This window comes from Scyliorhinus canicula, chromosome 4 (genome assembly GCF_902713615.1).
Source record: "Scyliorhinus canicula chromosome 4, sScyCan1.1, whole genome shotgun sequence".
Taxonomy (NCBI): Eukaryota; Metazoa; Chordata; class Chondrichthyes; order Carcharhiniformes; family Scyliorhinidae; genus Scyliorhinus; species Scyliorhinus canicula.
The window spans coordinates 24,651,465-24,669,591 of NC_052149.1; the positions used below are offsets into that span (position 1 = coordinate 24,651,465).

General features: G+C 48.4%; 1 protein-coding gene across 2 annotated transcripts in view; it reads left to right on the top strand.

Moving 5' to 3' along the window:
- The window catches only part of LOC119964428 (choline transporter-like protein 3), a 113,147-nt gene that overhangs the window by 76,938 nt on the left and 18,082 nt on the right, over positions 1–18,127 (top strand). For both annotated transcript variants that reach the window (XM_038793893.1, XM_038793894.1), the window contains exons 10-12: positions 9,527–9,692; positions 11,006–11,162; positions 16,104–16,187. In XM_038793893.1, coding sequence (XP_038649821.1) covers positions 9,527–9,692; positions 11,006–11,162; positions 16,104–16,187 — 407 coding nt within the window. The remainder of the gene's footprint in view (positions 1–9,526; positions 9,693–11,005; positions 11,163–16,103; positions 16,188–18,127) is intronic.

Consider the following 18,127-nt stretch of genomic DNA (forward strand, 5'->3'; position numbering starts at 1 on the left):
CGTAAAGAAAGAGCCAATGCCATACCTTGTTTTCTCTTTCCCAAAGCAGTTACCTTAGTCCACATAACTACTGCACTTCTCCATTGGTCGTACGATTCCCTTTCAGAAAATGAGGGAGGATTTATATATCCAGCCATCTTTATCCTGGGTTCAGCCATATATCCCTTCTTTTTTCACTCACTCCTTAGTTTGATCTGGAAAAATTGTATCTTTCAACCCTTCACATTTACACAGCAACCATCCTCTGCTACCAGTTGTTAGACGTATTAGATGCTGTGGTATGAAGAGACAAAAGTTCTGTTCCTTTTTCACCAACACACTTTTATTTCTTCCAACAGACTCTTCACAACATTGCACATCACCCGACCCAGAGGCCACCTGAACCCCCTTTACATATCAGTGTCAATTATTGGACACTTAATATAAATGAGACAACTAATTACAATGTCTCTTAACCCATTACTTAACAGCGGGACATTTTTGCTTGTCCCACTTTTAGAACATAGAACATGGGAAAATACAGCACGGAACAGGCCCTTCGGCCCACGATGTTGTGCCGAACTTTTGTCCTAGATTAAGAACAAATTATTCTACACCAAATCATTCTACCATAATCCATGTACCTATCCAATAGCCGCTTGAAGGTCCCTAATGTTTCCGACTCAACTACTTCCACAGGCAGTGCATTCCATGCCCCCACTACTCTCTGGGTAAAGAACCTACCTCTGACATCCCCCCTATATCTTCTACCATTCACCTTAAATTTATGTCCCCTTGTAATGGTTTGTTCCACCCAGGGAAAAAGTCTCTGACTGTCTACTCTATCTATTCCCCGATCATCTTATAAAGCTCTATAAAGTCGCCCCTCATCCTTCTCCGTTCTAATGAGATAAGGCCTAGCACCCTCAACCTTTCCTCGTAAGACCTACTCTCCATTCCAGGCAACATCCTAGTAAATCTCCTTTGCACCATTTCCAAAGCTTCCACATCCTTCCTAACATGAAGTGACCAGAACTGCACACAGTACTCCAAATGTGGCCTTACCAAGGTTTTGTACAGCTGCATCATCACCTCACAGCTCTTAAATTCAATCCCTCTGCTAATGAACGCTAGCACACCACAGGCCTTCTTCACAGCTCTATCCACTTGAATGGCAACTTTCAAAGATCTATGAACATAGACCCCCAAGATCTCTCTGCTCCTCCACATTGCCAAGAACTCTACCGTTAACCCCGTATTCCGCATTCATATTTGTCCTTCCAAAATGGACAACCTCACACTTTTCAAGGTTAAAGTCCATCTGCCACTTCTCAGCCCCGCATCCTATCTATGTCTCTTTGCAGCCGACAACAGCCCTCCTCACTATCCACAACTCCACCAATCTTCGTATCGTCTGCAAATTTACTGACCCACCCTTCAACTCCCTTATCCAAGTGATTAATGAAAATCACAAACAGCAGAGGACCCAGAACTGATCCCTGCGGTACGCCACTGGTAACTGGGCTCCAGGCTGAATATTTGCCATCCACCACCACTCTCTGACTTCTATCGGTTAGCCAGTTCATTATCCAACTGGCCAAATTTCCCACTATCCCATGCCTCCTTACTTTCTGCATAAGCCTACCATGGGGAACTTTTCAAACATATTATTAGTGTAAAGAACGGGCAGACGAGTTACAGCTGAGACAGCGGCAACTTCCTTTTGTCCGCTGTGATCACGTCCTGAAATAAGAGGGTGTTTGTTGATCTGATACTGGGATATGAAAGCACAATGCAGACTAATAGATGTGGACAGCGAATGTTCAAAGTAGTGGGTGGGACTCCCCGGCTGCTCAGCCGTGTGTTTCTCGGCGGCAGGAGACGGCATACCGTTTGCTGCCGGCGGAATTCTCTGTTCCCGCCGCTGCCAGGAAACCGGGGGGGGGGGGGGGGGGGGGGGGGGGGGGGGGGAGGAAAGTGTGCAGCGGCGGCACCAGCGAATCATGCTGCCAGCGAATAGCCGCAGAATTCCGGCCAGTATCTATGAGGAGAAGCTTTAGAATTGCTTAAGTTGCGGGTGGCACGGTGGCGCAGTGGTTAGCACTGCTGCTGAGGTTCGATCCCGGCCCCGGGTCACTGTCTGTGTGGAGTTTGCACATTCTCCCTGTGTCTGTGTGGGTCTCACCCCCACAACCCAAAGATGTTCCACGCTATTGCCCCTTAATTGGGAGAAAAGATGTGGGTACTTCAAATTTTAAAAAAATAAGGCGCGATTCTCCGCACTCACGACGGGGCGGAGAATAGCGGGCGACGTAAATTTTTACTGCCACGCTGGTCCGACGCCCTCCCGCTATTCCCCCCCCCCCCCCCACCCCCCCACACACACCTCCCGACACGAATCGCTGCCCGCCGTTTTTTTACGGCAAGCAGCGATTCACCCCTGGCCGATGGGCCAATTTCCAAGCCCTTTACGACCGTTTTTATGAATGTAAAACACACCTGGTCTGACCGTTCGTAAAAACGGCCGTAAAGTCCCTATCTGGGGAACCATGGCACCGATTGGCACGGCAGTACCATGGCCGTGCCAAGGGTGCCATGGGCCCGCGATCGGTGGGCACCGATCGCGGGCAGCGGGTACTTACCCCGCGCACTCTTTCTCCCTCCGCCGCCTCGCTGTATCCATTCGCGGGGCGGCTGAGGGGCATACCGGCCCGCACATGCGCGGGTTTTGCGCATATGCGTGATGACGTCATCCGTGCATACGCGGGTTGGAGTCGTCCAATCCGCGCATGCGCGGCTGACATCATCTGACGCGTCAGCTGTCGCTAACTCTGGCTAGCAGGCTTAACGAAATTCGTTAAGCCCGCGATGCCGGAGTTCACGGCCGCGCGATGCTAGCCCCGACCGGGGAGCAGAATCGGTTCCCGGTCGGGGGGGCGGAGGCTGGCGTCAAACCCGCCCGTTTTTGACGCCAGCTTCCCGAGTCTTCGTGACTCGGGAGAATCGCACCCATAATTTCTTAAGTTTCATTCTGTAAATTCTAGTATTCTATGATTGATTATGTGAGATGGCAAAAGATACATGGCGGAGAAACAGACCACGTGGCCCATCTGGTCCAATCTAGCATTAAAGCTCCACTTGAACCTCCTCCCATCTTTCCTCATCTAAGTCTGCCATTGTAACCCTCTATTCCCTTCTCTCTTGTCGGCTTGTCTAATTTCCCCTTAAATACACCCGTACTATTAGCTTCCCTGTGGCAGTGAGTTCCTAGGCCTCACCACTCTCTGGGGTAAAGAACTTTCTCCTGAATTCCTATTGGATTTACTGGTGACTATTTTATATTGATGGCCTCTCGATGTGCTTTTCCCCACAAGAGGAAACAATCTCCCTGTACCCACTCTATCAAAACCACTCAGAATGTTAAACACCTTTATTAGGTCACCCCCTCAGCCATTTTGCTTCAACAGAGGCCCAGCCTGTAAGTCCTGGCCCATCAAGTCTGCACCGACCCCTCTGAAAGAGCACCCTATCTGTGTCCAATCCCCCGCCCTATCCCGGAACCCCACCTCACCTACAAAACACAGCTTGTTGGGTCCAGAGATTTGAATGCTGCAAGGTCCTTTCCTTCTGCACAGTCTCTGCAATCTGCTCCGATTCCGGTTATGGTTCTGCCGGCCATGTTAAGTAGCCGACCCGCCCGCCCCGCCCCGCCCATCCAGCCCGTTCCTGCAAGACCAACGTATCGCAACTGAGCTTCATATGTTTTCCACAGCCCCAGTGCTGTCAATGATGGGGGTCAACCACGCAAAGTCCACTGTCTGAGGTGGGCCCTCACCACCAATCCTGTCCCAGTCTCTGACTTCCGCCCTCTGAGGTGGGCCCTCGCCACCAATCCTGTCCCAGTCTCTGACTTCCGCCCTCCTCCCCCTTTCTGACGCAGAGATACCTTATCCAGAGTCACGGTCTTTATCACCTAGTCCAGGCTAACCGTCCCCAGCGCATGGCCCCATTCTGATGCAGCCATCTGATCTGGTCTTGCAGCCCCCAGCACAGGCCCCCTGATCCAATTGCACACCTAAGCCAGTCTCGGGGTACCACTAGCTCTGTCCCTGCTTGCTTTGAGATGCCCAGCTCGCCAAAGAGCGGAGCATCTCAAAACAGCCGACTTTATGCTTCAGCATTGTTGCTAATATTTGGGGATAAAATAAACCCCAATGGCTGGAGGTCGAACAACACTGTGAAATGTGTTTGCTTGCTCAGTATGTTTGTTGCAATTCCAATGCTTGTGTCTGGGATAGCCTTTTGCCAAAACTTTTTGTTTCTTGCCTTATATTTCATTCTTTGGATATCTATGTTTGCTCGAGAGTTCGTTTCGGTGCAAGGAATCCATTTACATATATTCATCTTGGTTATTTTTTTAGCATTTTTAAATAATACAAGACCCTCGGCCCTGGACATTCAATGGCATTACCATCACTGAATCAACATCCTGGGGCGATCATTGAATAGAAACTAAACTGGACTAGCCATAGTAATACTGTGTCTACAAGAGCAGGTCAGAGGCTCGGACTCCTGAGGCAAGTAACATACCTCCTGACTCCTCCCAAAGCCTGTCCATCATCTACGAGGCACAAGTCAGGAGTTTAACGGGATACTCCCCAATTGCCTGGATGACTGCAACTCCAACAACACAAGAAGTTTGCCACTATCCAGGGCGGCAGACACACGGGAACACCACCACCTGAAGTGCTGTCCCCGTCTCTCACCATCCTGACTTGGGAATATATCGCTGTTCCTTCACTGTCGCTGGGTCAAAATCCTGGAACAGCCTCCCTCACAGCACAGTGGGTGTACCTACACCACATAAGCTGCTGTGGTTCAAGAAGGAAGCTCACCACCATCTTCTCAAGGGCAATTAGGGTGGCCTAGCCAGCGAAGCCCACATCCTGTAAACATGAACTTAAATAAAGAAGGCAATCTGATGTACATGGAAGAGAAAAAGAAAGAGCACATTCCCATGGGGATTTGGCCATTTTGTTCTATTATTGCACGGCTTGATTTTCTGGTTGTACTAAAGCTCGACATTTTCATATTGTCACCCAGTTTATATGTCAACCTTGAGGGTAAACATAGCCCATTGACATATAACATTTTCTAGTTTTAAAATCAATATTTGACCTGTTTTCTTTTATGTATAGCTTGGCTAGGTGGTATTCCTTTCTCTCAATGTTGCCTTGCTCAAGCATTTAGTAGAGCATCAACTTGCCTGCCTCAATTCATATAGATCACAAGATGGCGTCTATGTAGTACCTGTCAAAAGCTGCACACATTTTTAACAGAAATGGCCACTGAGATTTCAGAAGATCAGAAAAATGACCATGATGTGTTGATGTATAATGATTGCCGGTAATTTCATATATTATCCACTAGTTATTAATTAACTAGCTAATTTGCAATGGGATTGTGCATGAACATAAATAAAGTATCATTATGTGCTTCTCTCCTCCCCTCCCTCGCTCCCTCCTCCTCGCTCCTTCCTCTCCTGTATTACTCCCTCCTCTCTTTCCCCTTCTCTGTATCGCCCCCAGAAGGAAAACGAAAACCAATTAAACTTGGGAAATTACAGGGACTGGTTCCTACGTGAGTTCCATATTAAAAAGCATTGCAAGACTCGGACCAGCCATTTCCCAAGTAGAGTTCCAAAGAAGAGTCACATTGACCTCGAAACGTTAACTCTGTTTCTCTCACACAAACGCTGCCAGAGCTGCAGAACCTTTCAGCACTTTCTGTTTTTATTTCCTATATTTTGCAATCTTTTCCTTCGCTCTCTCTCTCTCTCTCTCTCTCTCTCCGTTGCCTGAACTTTTGTCATTTCGTTGTGCAAATGTGGAGAATTAAATTCTGCCAAATCAGACGACGGGTAAGCTCCATGCTGAGGGAGTTTCCGATTGTTTGAATATTCTTCAGTCTTCATGAAATATGAAAATCGCTTATTGTCACGAGTAGGCTTCAATTAAGTTACTGTGAAAAGCCCCTAGTCGCCACATTCTGGCACCTGTTCGGCGAGGCTGGTATGGGAATTGAACCGCGCTGCTGGCCTGCCTTGGTCTGCTTTCAAAGCCAGCGATTTAGCCCAGTGTGCTAAACCGGCCCCTTGCAATAAGGTTTATGCAAATAACAGTCAACATTTCCTGCAGATGCTACCATCACCTAACCCGCAACCCCCCAACCAAATCTCCCTCCCAAAAATGAACTCGATATCATCTGGGTATTGGTGTGAATTATATATTTTTTTATTCATTCATGGAGGTGAGCATCTCTGGCAGGGCCAGCATTTATTGCCCATCCCTTATTGCCCTTGAACTGAGTGGCTTGCTTCGGCCATTTCAGAGGACAGTTTATTGCTGTGGGTCTGGAGTCTCATGTACGCCTGACCGGGTAAGGAGGACATATTTTGTGAACTAGATGGGTTTTTATGACAATCAACAACAGTCAGCATTAGACTTTTAAATCCGAAGTTTTATTAAATTCAAATTTCACCATCTGGGATTCGTACCTGGGTCCCCAGTGTGATAAACCACTGTTGGTGTATTATATGTGTATTATATGTATTGTGGTAAACGGTTACTGTACTACATGTATTGTGGTAAACCACTGCCTGATGACTCCGCCTGTGGCTCCTCCCCTCGGGCTCGGTATAAAGGTGGCTGACCTCCAGCCCTGCCCCACTTCGGGATCAGTGGCCAGGAGGCTTCCTGTTTATCTTATTAAAGCCACAGTTACATTCACTACCTGTCTTGTGTTAACTGATGGCACATCAATTTAATAAGCTAAACAGGAGCTCAATGAGCCCCCAGATGCCCTATCCCGCGGTACATCTGCCAGCGCACAAGTAGACCGACTTCGGGCCCTCCACAATGACCTCTGTCACCTGGGGGTCACACGTTTTTTTCATTTTATCAAGGCTCGCAACCTGCCTTGCTCCATCGAGGAGATCAGGACCATGACCAGGGCCTGCCAGGTCTGTGCGGAGTGCAAACCGCACTTCTATCGGCCAGACAGAGCTCACCTGGTAAAGGCCTCCCGCCCCTTTGATCGCCTCAGCAGCGACTTCAAAGGGCCCCTCCCCTCCACTGACCGTAACGTGTACTTCCTCAACGTTGTTGCCGAGTACTCACGATTCCCCTTTGCCTCCCATACCCTGATATAACCTCTGCTACCGTCATCAAGGCCCTGCACAGTCTCTTCACCTTGTTCGGTTTCCCCACCTACATCCACAGTGATCGGGGATCCTCCTTCATGAGCGACGAGTTGCGTCAGTTCCTGCTTAGCAAGGGCATCGCCTCAATCAGCATGACCAGCTACAGCCCCCGGGGAAACGGACAGGTGGAGAGGGAGAACGCGACGGTCTGGAAGGCTGTCCTTCTGGCCCTACGGTCTAGAAGTCTCCCAGTCTCCCGCTGGCAGGCGGTCCTTCCCGATGCTCTCCATTCCATCTGGTTGCTCCTGTGCACTGCCACCAATGAGACCCCTCACAAACGTATGTTTGCCTTCCCTAGGAAGTCCATCTCAGGGGTCTCGCTCCCGTCCTGGCTGACAGTCCCAGGGCCCGTCCTCCTCCGGAAGCATGTGAGGGATCATAAATCGGATCCCCTCGTCGAGAAGGTCCTGCTCCTCCATGCCAACCACAATATGTCTATGTGGCATATCATGACAGGCGGCAGACCACAGTCTCCCTCCAGGATTTGGCACCTGCAGGTTCCCCAGTGACCATCACCACCACTCCCGCCCCTACACTGCCCCCCCCCCCCCCCCCCCCCCCCCCCTCCACCGACTCGACTACTGGGTGAAGGAGAAGTCAACACGCTCCCGGATGCGCAGATCTCGACACCAGTGCACACAGCACAGCTGGACTGAGGCTATCATGGCAGAAGGTCATGGGGCCTCACGGTAGCATGGTGGTTAGCATCAATGCTTCACAGCTCCAGGGTCCCAGGTTCGATTCCCGGCTGGGTCACTGTCTGTGTGGAGTCTGCACGTCCTCCCCGTGTGCGCGTGGGTTTCCTCCGGGTGCTCCGGTTTCCTCCCACAGTCCAAAGATGTGCGGGTTAGGTGGATTGGCCATGCTAAATTGCCCGTAGTGTAAGGTTAATGGGGGGATTGTTGGGTTACGGGTATACGGGTTACGTGGGTTTAAGTGGGGTGATCATTGTTCGGCACAACATCGAGGGCCGAAGGGCCTGTTCTGTGCTGTACTGTTCTATGTGCTGTACTGTTCTATGTTCTAAGGTCAAAGCCCCCGAAAGACTCGACCTTTAAGTTCACTTCACCACCGCTGGACTCTTTTTTAACAGGGGGTGAATGTGGTAAACCACTGTTGGTGCATTATATATATTGTGGTAAACTGTTACTGCACTACATGTATTGTGGTAAACCACTGCCTGATGGCTCTGCCTGTGGCTCCTCCCCTCGGGCTCGGTATAAAAGTGGCTGACCTCCGGTCCTGCCCCAGTTCGGGATCAGTGGCCAGGAGGCTTCCTGTTTAGCTTATTAAAGCCACAGTTTCGTTCACTACTCGTCTTGTGTTAATTGATGGCACATCACCCAGAGCATGACCCTGGGTCTCTGGATTACTAGTCCAGCGACCACAATACCGCCGAGCCACTACCTTCCCCAAGATACTTCATATGGATTTTTGTTTACAACCCATCCACACAGCCCAGGCCCTTCAGGCTCTTGAAGGAGGTGTGCGATGGTCCCTCTGGGATTCCAGTGCATGGACACGTTGAATGTACTGCCCAATAACTACAGTGGTGTATTGTTTTGATGGTTTGGAATAGATGTGTAGACTATTTTACAATTCAGTTGAGACGTTACTCTTTAAACTTGAATTTTTTGTTTTACGTTTGCCAACTCTCAACTTGCTGACCCATTCTCGGTTTGAAGGAAAAATGAGATTTTCTCACCTGGGATTTCCATTGGGAGGGCGGAAATGTGACGGTTGTGGTGATATGCATCACTGTAAATACACAAGGGGTTAATGTAGATACATTAGGTCTAAATAAACACTAGAAGGAGCACCAGAGACATCATGACACACAGACATTCAACCAATAGGTCAGGAAGATAGGACACGACCAATGGGCAGTCAAGACACCCAGAGGTGACACTACCACAAGGGGGCAACCCATATAAAAGGACAGGGCACACATGCTCTTTCTTTTTCCATAGGCGACACTCAGAGAGACAGGGGCAGATCAGGAAGCATCACACCCACCGCATGGCTTAGAGCAGACTGGTTAGTTAGACTGAGTCACTATAGCAGGATTAGCAGGAGAGTCGAACTCAAGTAGGAGAATTGTTAACTGTTCAATAAATGTGTTAAACCTATCTGCAAGTTGGAACCTTCCTTTGTCAGAGTATACATCAACGAAGGAACTTATGCTACATGAAGAAGCATAACACAACAACGATCAGTGGGCTGTGTTCTCCGGACGTTGCTGTTCCTGCATTTCACCTTCTGCTTTCCTTTTAATCTTCCTTCCAGGTAATGCCTATGTGACTGCGGACAATCTGGTTGAGTACAGACCACTGTCTGGAATACGGTACATGTGGTGGTACCATGTGATTGGACTGATCTGGACCAGCGAATTTCTTGTGGCCTGTCAGCAAATGACAATCGCTGGTGCTGTGGTGTGCTGTTACTTCAACAGGTAGGAGTTTGCTAGCAAGGCTCGTCAGAAATGGAAGCAGGAGTAGGCCATTTTGGCCTGTTGAACCCGGTCCGCCATTCAATAAAATCCTGACTGACCTGACGGTAGTGTGAACTTGACCTTTTCGCCTGTTTCCCCCCACCCTCCCCCCCCCCCCCCCCCCCCCCCCCCAAGACAAATAATTCCTCCTCATCTTCATCTTAAAGCAAATCCTGTCCTTTCCCCGCATCCTCCTCATCGGACGAGGCCTGGCATTCAACCCCCTCCTCCAGCATGACGTTGCCTTCTGCTGCGCAGTGTTGTGGAGGACACAGCAGGCCACATCTTCAGGATGCCGGTGCGCCGCTCGATCATGCCCCTGGTCGCTGTATGGACCTTGTAGCGGGTCTGTGGTCTCCAGATAGGCGTCATCAGCCACGACCACAGCTGATAACCCCTGTCGCCCAGGAGTCAACCCCCTCACCCGGGGGTGCACCTCGAAGATGGCAGGAACCATCGGGTGTGCCAGGATGAAGGCATTGTGCACACTATCCCAGGTATCGGGCACAGACATGCTTGATGTGCAGCTCATGGTCACACACCAGCTGCACGTTCATCGAGTAGATTCCCTTTCAGTTTGTGAAGACCGGCCTGTCATGAGGCGGTGCTGGTAGGGGGACATGTATTCCATCGATCACCCCCTGGACATGGAGCAGCCCAGCGATGGTGGTGAACCCTGCTGCCTGGAAGGACCCCGTGGCGTAAAGGTTCAGGGTGACCCTCACCTTGATGGCCACCGGGAGCGCATGACCTCCCCCCATATCCTCGCGGCTCCAGGTGCGCCATGATGCTGCAGATATGCCGTACGGTCTCCCTGCTCAGCCGGATGCAACGACAACATGTCCGGTCTGGCAGATCCTCAACGACAAAAGCTGCCGGTACAAGCAAGGCCTGATGTGGCGCCTCCTTCCCGCCTCCTCCTCGGCCTATTGGGTCCTGTTGGGGCAAGCTCCTGGTCTGCTGGGTCCTCCCCGAGCAGCTCCTGCTTGTACCGCCTCAGTGCATTCCCAGTGTTGTGGCAGGTAGCCCCCCCCCCGGTAAACTAGCAATTCTCCCTCTCTTCCCCCTCCCACAACTCCAGCACCCACGAAAGCAACTTCCCACCGAACACATCAGCAGTTGAACCGGTTGGGATTGTTTGGCTCAGTTTCACACTGGACGCGGTATGTTTGAACACCCTGGTGAAGTAACATTGCTCGTGCTTTCCTGTCTTAAGCACCTTTTATTGTTGGGGAGCTCAGTCTTATAACATAATCACTGATTTCTTTCCTCAGGGACAAAAATAATCCGCCCGGCTACCCAATCCTCTCCTCTGTTTCGAAGCTCTTTAATTACCATCTGGGAACGGTTGTGAAGGGCTCGTTTATAATTACACTTGTCAGGATTCCACGGATCGTTCTTCTGTACATTCACAGTATTCTGAAAGGAAAGGTAAGATAAGGAACAGGGCTGGGATTCATTTCGAGTCCTTTTGATGTTTTTCGAGATATCCCCTCTGTTTAAAGAGTGGCATTACCATTTATAGGAAAAGTTTTCTAGCCCGTGATAAACAACAATGTATTTTATTGAAGTGCCATTTACAAGGTTCTTGTTAGCCATGTATAAAAGCAAGTTGGATCCAATTAAATTCAGCTGCTTAATAATAGGTTATGTTGTCTTTGATTCAGAATGCCTTTTTATCCAGTCCATTCCTGTTCCAGTAATTGGATATGCCTGTGAGATCAGTTATTGATTGTCGACTATTAAAGCTGAGGGATTGATGGCTGCTGTTCATCTTGTGGCCTGCTTCTGCGTTTGACTAGTACACTGAGATGGGTTTCTGAATGCCCTCGCTCACATCTTTACAGTAAGGGAGGAATATTCTCAAAGTGAAATGAATCTTGGATCGGATGGGACCGCTTCTACAGACAGCAGTAGAGGAGTGAATGTGCAGGATATCTCTGGGGCGAAATTGTATTTGCTGTCAATGTGAGACCATGGCTGAATGCGTTCTGATTTAAATTATGTTCAATCACGTGTAACAACGTAGTTGAAGGGCGGCACGGCAACGCGGTGGTTAGCCCTGCTGCCTCACGGCGCCGAGGACCCGGGTTCGATCCCAGCCCCGGCTCGCTGTCCGTGTGGAGTTTGCACATTCTCCCCCTGTCTGCGTGGGTCTCACCCCACACAACCCAAAGATGTGCAGGGTAAGATGGATTGGAAAAAAAACAAATTGGGTACTCTAAACGTATATTTAAGAAAATCAGTTGGTCAATCAGGATTCCATCACCGGTTTGCATCATTTTCTGTTGTTTTTCTTTTCTGTCACTTGACAGTTTTGAAATCGAGTTCCCCAGACTTGCAGCAACAACACAGAATGTGATTGGTTAATTCTTCATTCTCCGCCAACCACACACGCACACAAACACACAAGAGTTCATCCTGTGGACGCATTAACAACCAGGCAAATGTACTTGGATCATTCCAATTTTCCACATTCCATTTGTTTGCCGTGTGATGCTGTGAAAGGCATTATAGTTTTGGCATCTGATGGTGATTGTTTCAGAAGATGTTAGCCACTCAATGACAGTTCTATGTGGTCCAAGCTACTGAGTCATTTTTGAAAATTGGCAAATACGAGGTTCGTTAAAATAGGCCACAAAAACGACCCATCCCACGCTACCCCCCCCCCCCCCCCCCCCCCCCCCCCCCCCACCCGGCTCACCTCTCGTCACTTTGTGACATTGTGCCATTTCCTGAGCCACCTCTCTGCCCCAGTTCTTCTCTCTCATCTATTGTTTCTCACTGACGGTCTTCATTACAGCCTCTGCCTGCAGAAATCTCTGTATATTTATGATTGCCCCCAGTGCTCCAGTTCCTTTAAGTTTCCTGCCCTTTGATCTCTTGTGAGTATAAATATCTCTCCCTTGCCTCAAGGTATTTTTTCTCCTCCTCCCACTTAAATAACCCTTGAGAATTTTTAACTGTTGATCCCTACCTTTTCCACTTGCTTGCTGGCTTTGGTGTTCACCATGAGGACTAACTGTACTTCTCCATTTCTCAGGCTGCTTGGATTACCTTGAATTAGCAAGCAGCCGATCTGATCCCAGAGATCCAGTTAATCAACCCGATGTTTTTTTGTTCCTCAGCCCCAGTCCTACCTTTGACACTCTAACTGCCTCCTCCCGGCTGACTGCACAGACAGGTTTGTTCATTACAGAAGACGCTGAAAATCCTCGGCTTTTGCTCTTGGTCCGATTGGTCCGACACAGTGGTGCTGTCCGTCGGAAATGTTCGACCGTCCACCTAGTGCTGTTTAGGTAGGATGCCAGATTACTGAGCGTGCCGTCTTCTCTTGCAAAATACATCCTGCGGACAGCATTGAACTGGGCTTTCATCTCCTGCCAGGTACAGAGCATTTCTGTCTGCGAAGGAGTGCCAAACATGGCCCTCGTCACATCCACAGGATACAGTATGCTTATCCATTTCCACAGACACCAAACCCGGAATCAGGACTGCAGTGTTCAGCCGCGGTCACGCCTCCATTTTGACTTTTCAATCCTTTCGTTCTTGGCTGCCACTTCTTCCTTCCTTCTGCAACGAAGGCTGAAAATTTGGTGGAAACATTTTTTCTCATGACTTATTTTTATGAAAAAGGCTTCAATTTTTTTTAATCCCCATGTCAGTGACCTTTCACTTCAGCAGTTGTTCAGCCCCCTTTGTCGCACTCCTTACACAAGCATCAGGCTGCGGGGGGTGAATAGGAGCATAGAATTCATGGATTGACTTGGCAAATCTGCCAAGACCTGCTCATTACAAGGGTTGCGCACTCTGAGCCTCACACAGTGGTCCAACTGGTTTCCTCGAATTGGTCTTTTTAGCCAACTGCGATGGTCCTTAGGAATTCATTGCTACTTTTCCCAGATCCAGATGCCGCTCACCCTCTTCTGACCAACTATCTGTGCGATTAAAGTAACTCGTGACTTATTTAAAATTTAGTGTACCCAATTCTTTTTTTTCCCCCAATTAAGGGGCAATTTCGTGTGGCCAATCCACCTCCCCTGCACATCTTTGGGTCGTGGAGGTGAGACCTACGCAGACACGGGGAGAATGTGCAAACTTTACACAGACAGTGGCCCGGGGCCAGGATTGATCCCGGGTCCTTTGGCGCCGTGAGTTAGCAGTGCTAACCACTGTGCCACCCCAGATTGCGCCCTATTTGTCTGTTTCCATAGCTATTTATTCCTGGAACAGGTCGCTAATCTGTCACCAAGGGGACTATAGCTTGAGGGGGTCCCACTCCACATCAAGTATTGCTGACCAGGGATCCCTCCCGCCCTTAGCACCAGCCATTAGAGTGTTTGAAAGGATTTTTGCAGGTTGATGCTCAACCTGTTTGACCACGTGATGGAGATAGGGTGGAGGTGTGGGCTTAGGTGGGGTGCTCTTTCCGAGGGCCGGTGCAGACTCGATGGGCCGAATAGCCTCCTTCTGCACTGTAATTCTGTGATTCTGTTATGAACACATCTTCCTTGACCATCCAGTCCTGGGGTGGGACTCAAACCTGGAGCCTCTGACTCAGGGGCAAGGACCGTTCCCACTATGCCACAAGACCGCCTTTCAGTTTAGTCATATCTGCTTCATAACTGATTTGATCAGACACCTGGATGTAGCTCTGTGCATTATTTCTGTTAATCCACAATTAGAGCACATAAAAGTAATTCTTTTGAAAAGAAGTGGTCGCTGATGTTTTCTTCCCCCTCCAGCCGATACCCCATCAAACTCAAAATGTTGAACATGTTCTTGTATTTGTTTGTACCTTTTCCTTTAAAACTCTCCTTTCCGATTTTGCAGCTTTTCACCTATGTAAAAGGATAACTGTTCTTTTTAGCTTTTTTGTCATCCAACAGTAACTTTGTTTAATGACCCTAGTTACTACTATTCATTGGCTGTTGAGCACTTTGAGCCATCCTGTGCTTGTGCAAGATTCTTTGCAAGGGAGAGTCTTGTGGAGAGTCTGTTGGGTGTGAAAGGCGCCATAGACACAAGTCTTTTTTTCTTGGCTCAGTTGTTAACAACCTTGTCTCACCATCACAAGGTTCTGGGTTCATGTCCCCCTCCAGGGCTTGAGCACAGTATCAAGGCTGGTACTCCATTGCAGTACTGATGGAGAGCTCTGCTGCCAGAGACGGAAGAGATGTTAAACCCAGGGCAGGTGTTCCCCCACTGGGGTGGCTGTGAAGGACGCCATGACAATATTTTGAAGGAGATTGGGGGAGTTCTGTCCGGTAACTTGGCCAATGTTTATCCTGCAATCAACGTCACAGAAAGAATAGCAGGTCATTATCATACTGCTGTTTGTGGGAGCTTGCTGTGCACAAATTGGCTGCTGTGTTTCCTACATTTCAACAATAACTACACTTCTAAAGTACTTCATTGGCTGCAAAGCACTTTGGGACTTCCTCTGGTCGCGCAAGATTATTTAGAAATGCAAGGCAGTCTTTCTTTCGCTAATGGCACCCTTCCCGGTATCCTCAAGGTGGTTATTCCCAAACTAACCCTTCTCCTATTTTGGCGATCTGTTCTGTTTGATGATTTGATTGCCTGCAGGTGCTCGCATTCCGGGGCATCTCTGACTGTGTCTATATAAACATTTCTGGAACAAGCCTTTCCATTCACCTGAAGAAGGAGCCGTGCTCCGAAAGCTCGTGTTTGAAACAAACCTGTTGGACTTTAACCTGGTGTTGTAAGACTTCTTACTGTGCTCACCCCAGTCCAACGCCGGCATCTCCACATCATGGCTATTATAACTCACTTGCCCTTATGTGGTGCTTTCAAAACCTGTGGAAGCTGCTGCCAAGAAATCGTAATAATAATCTTTATTAGTATCACAAGTAGGCTTACATTAGCACTGCAATGAAGTTATTGTGAAAATCCCCTCGTTGCCACACTCCGGCTCCTGTTCGGGTACACCAGAGGGAGAATTCAGAAAGTCCAATTCACCAAACGAGCATCCACCGCCTCGCGAGTTCTGGCCTAACCCATCGTTATCAGCGTGACTTTTCGTTTGACCACTTTACCTGTGAGCTTGCTGCCAATGTTTTGCACCTCTGGATCTCTGTTCAGGTATCTCCAATGCCCGCTTGGCAGATCCTAACACTGTGATAACTCATTTTCTGTTGTAATATTTTCAACCTCAGCGGTTTCCTGAATTATGGCCTTGGCTCTGCATCTTTAGTTTTTCAATTTGAAAAGGGGAGGCCTGAATGTATTGCCATCACAGACATAAAAGAAAGGTTTGAAAGAATAATGAGCAGGAGTAACATTTGGGCTGGAAATGTACTGGATTTGACAGAATGTTTGGATTTGATGGACTGTTTTGCTCTCTTTTAGGAAAGTACTTGTGCCAGATGTCTGGCTAAGTGCTGTGCGTGTTGCCTCTGCTGTCTGGAAAAGTGGCTGCGATTTTTAAACCAGGTACCTCACTCCTGTAATAGCTACACGGGGGGGACTGTACAATGAGTGGGATTGTAAAGGCTTTCCACTTGGGTACAGCAGCAGTCAATGTGAGAAGGTGACGGGATCTGAGAATATTACTACCTAGACATGAGAAAGACACTTTCAAAAGTCTGGATGTGCTTCTGACATTAGCAATCCAATTTTAACAAGGAATATAAATTCCTAAAGTTTCAAAGGATGGCAGTAAATATGAACCACCAGTGACCCCTTCATCTGTCTTCCCAAAAGTAGGGAATTAATGCTGAAGCTTTATAAAGCTCTGGGTCCAGTTCTGGTCCGCATATTTCAGGAGGGATGTGAGGGCCCTTGAGGAGGGGAGATTTACCAGAATGTTTCCAGGGATGAGGGATTTTAGCTACAAAATTAGGTTTGAGATGCTGGGGTTGTTCTCCTTGGAGCAGAGGAGGTTGAGGAGATATTTGATGGAAGTGTACAGCAGACAAAGGAGAGATGTTCCCAGTAGCTGATGGTGTAAGTGCTTCTTCAGGTGCCATGTTTTACAATGTTGTCGATCACGGCTCTCCAACCTCCATGGTCCTTAGTATCGGCCAACATCTTGGTGTTATTCTCAGATCTTTATACCAGCTCTGCTTCTTAAACTGTCCGTGTATTTCCTCCTTCGTCTTCCTCTTGGTCTGCCACAGATGCCAGGGGACACAGATATATAAGTTTTTGGAAAGCGGTACAGGGGGAAAGTAAGAATGAATGTTTTAAGGAGTGGGTGATAATGATTTGGGATTTGCTGCCTTCGAGGGTGGTGGAAGCGGAGATGATCAATGATGTCAAAAGGAAATTGGATGGGCACTTGAGGGAAATAAACTTGCAGAGATACAGGGATAGGGCGGGTGAATAGGACCGACTGGATTGCACTACAGAGAGCCAGCATGGACTCGATGGGCTGAATATCCTCCCTTGGCACACTTGTTCTATATGATCAAGCAGTGACAACCTTTGCCAGGGAGTCGAGGTTTGTTGGTATTATGTAGACCATCAGCATTTAGAGCTTCCAATAATATGGAGGCCAGTGGGAGTTTGGGCTGGTGAACTGCAACAGCTGATCTCCCCACTCAATCCCTGCTCTGTGCCCCCAGCTGGAATTCCAGTCATTGGGCCAACGCCAAAATACCTCTGTGGTAGAAGAGACAATTCCTGAAGGTGTTATGTGATCGTCACCCGTTATCTTGCCATCGTTGTGGGGACACGGCGGCGAAGTGGAAATGTCACTGGACTAGTGATCCAGAAGTCCAGACTAGTGCTCTGGGGAGATGGGTTCAAATCCCACATCAACACTGGGTGGAATCTGAATTCAATTTATATGTCTAGAATATAAGAAAAACACCCGTCTTCAGTAATGGAACTATGAAATTATCATTGATTGTTGTGAAACTGGTTGGAAGAAAAATCTCCGTCCGGTTCACTAAACCCCTTTAAGGGAAGGAAATCTGCTGTCCTTACTGGGTCTGGCCTTCATGTGACTCCAGACCCACAGCGAGGTGATTGACTCTTAGCTGCCCTTTGAAACTTTTGAGCAAGCCACTCCGTTCAAGGGCAATTAGGAATGGGCAGCAAATGCTGGCCTTGCTAATGACCCTAATGGCTCATAAAAGAATTAAATGAAAACATTTCCTGCGGTGCCAATTTCCTTGAAGCCTGATTATTTAAATGAGCTCCTGTCCCAGTGTGTTGGACATATGTTGGATGTGACAAATAAGCAATCAGTCACACTATGCCGTTCAGTAAAATTTTCAAAAGAACATTCTAAGAGTTCAAGTTACTTACGGAAAGAGAACTACAACCCTCCTAGTGATTTGAGTGACTAAACAGTGGAATAAATGGCCTTTACATTTTCCTCTTACTCTATCATAACTTGTTATAAGTTACGTTGGAATAAATGCAAT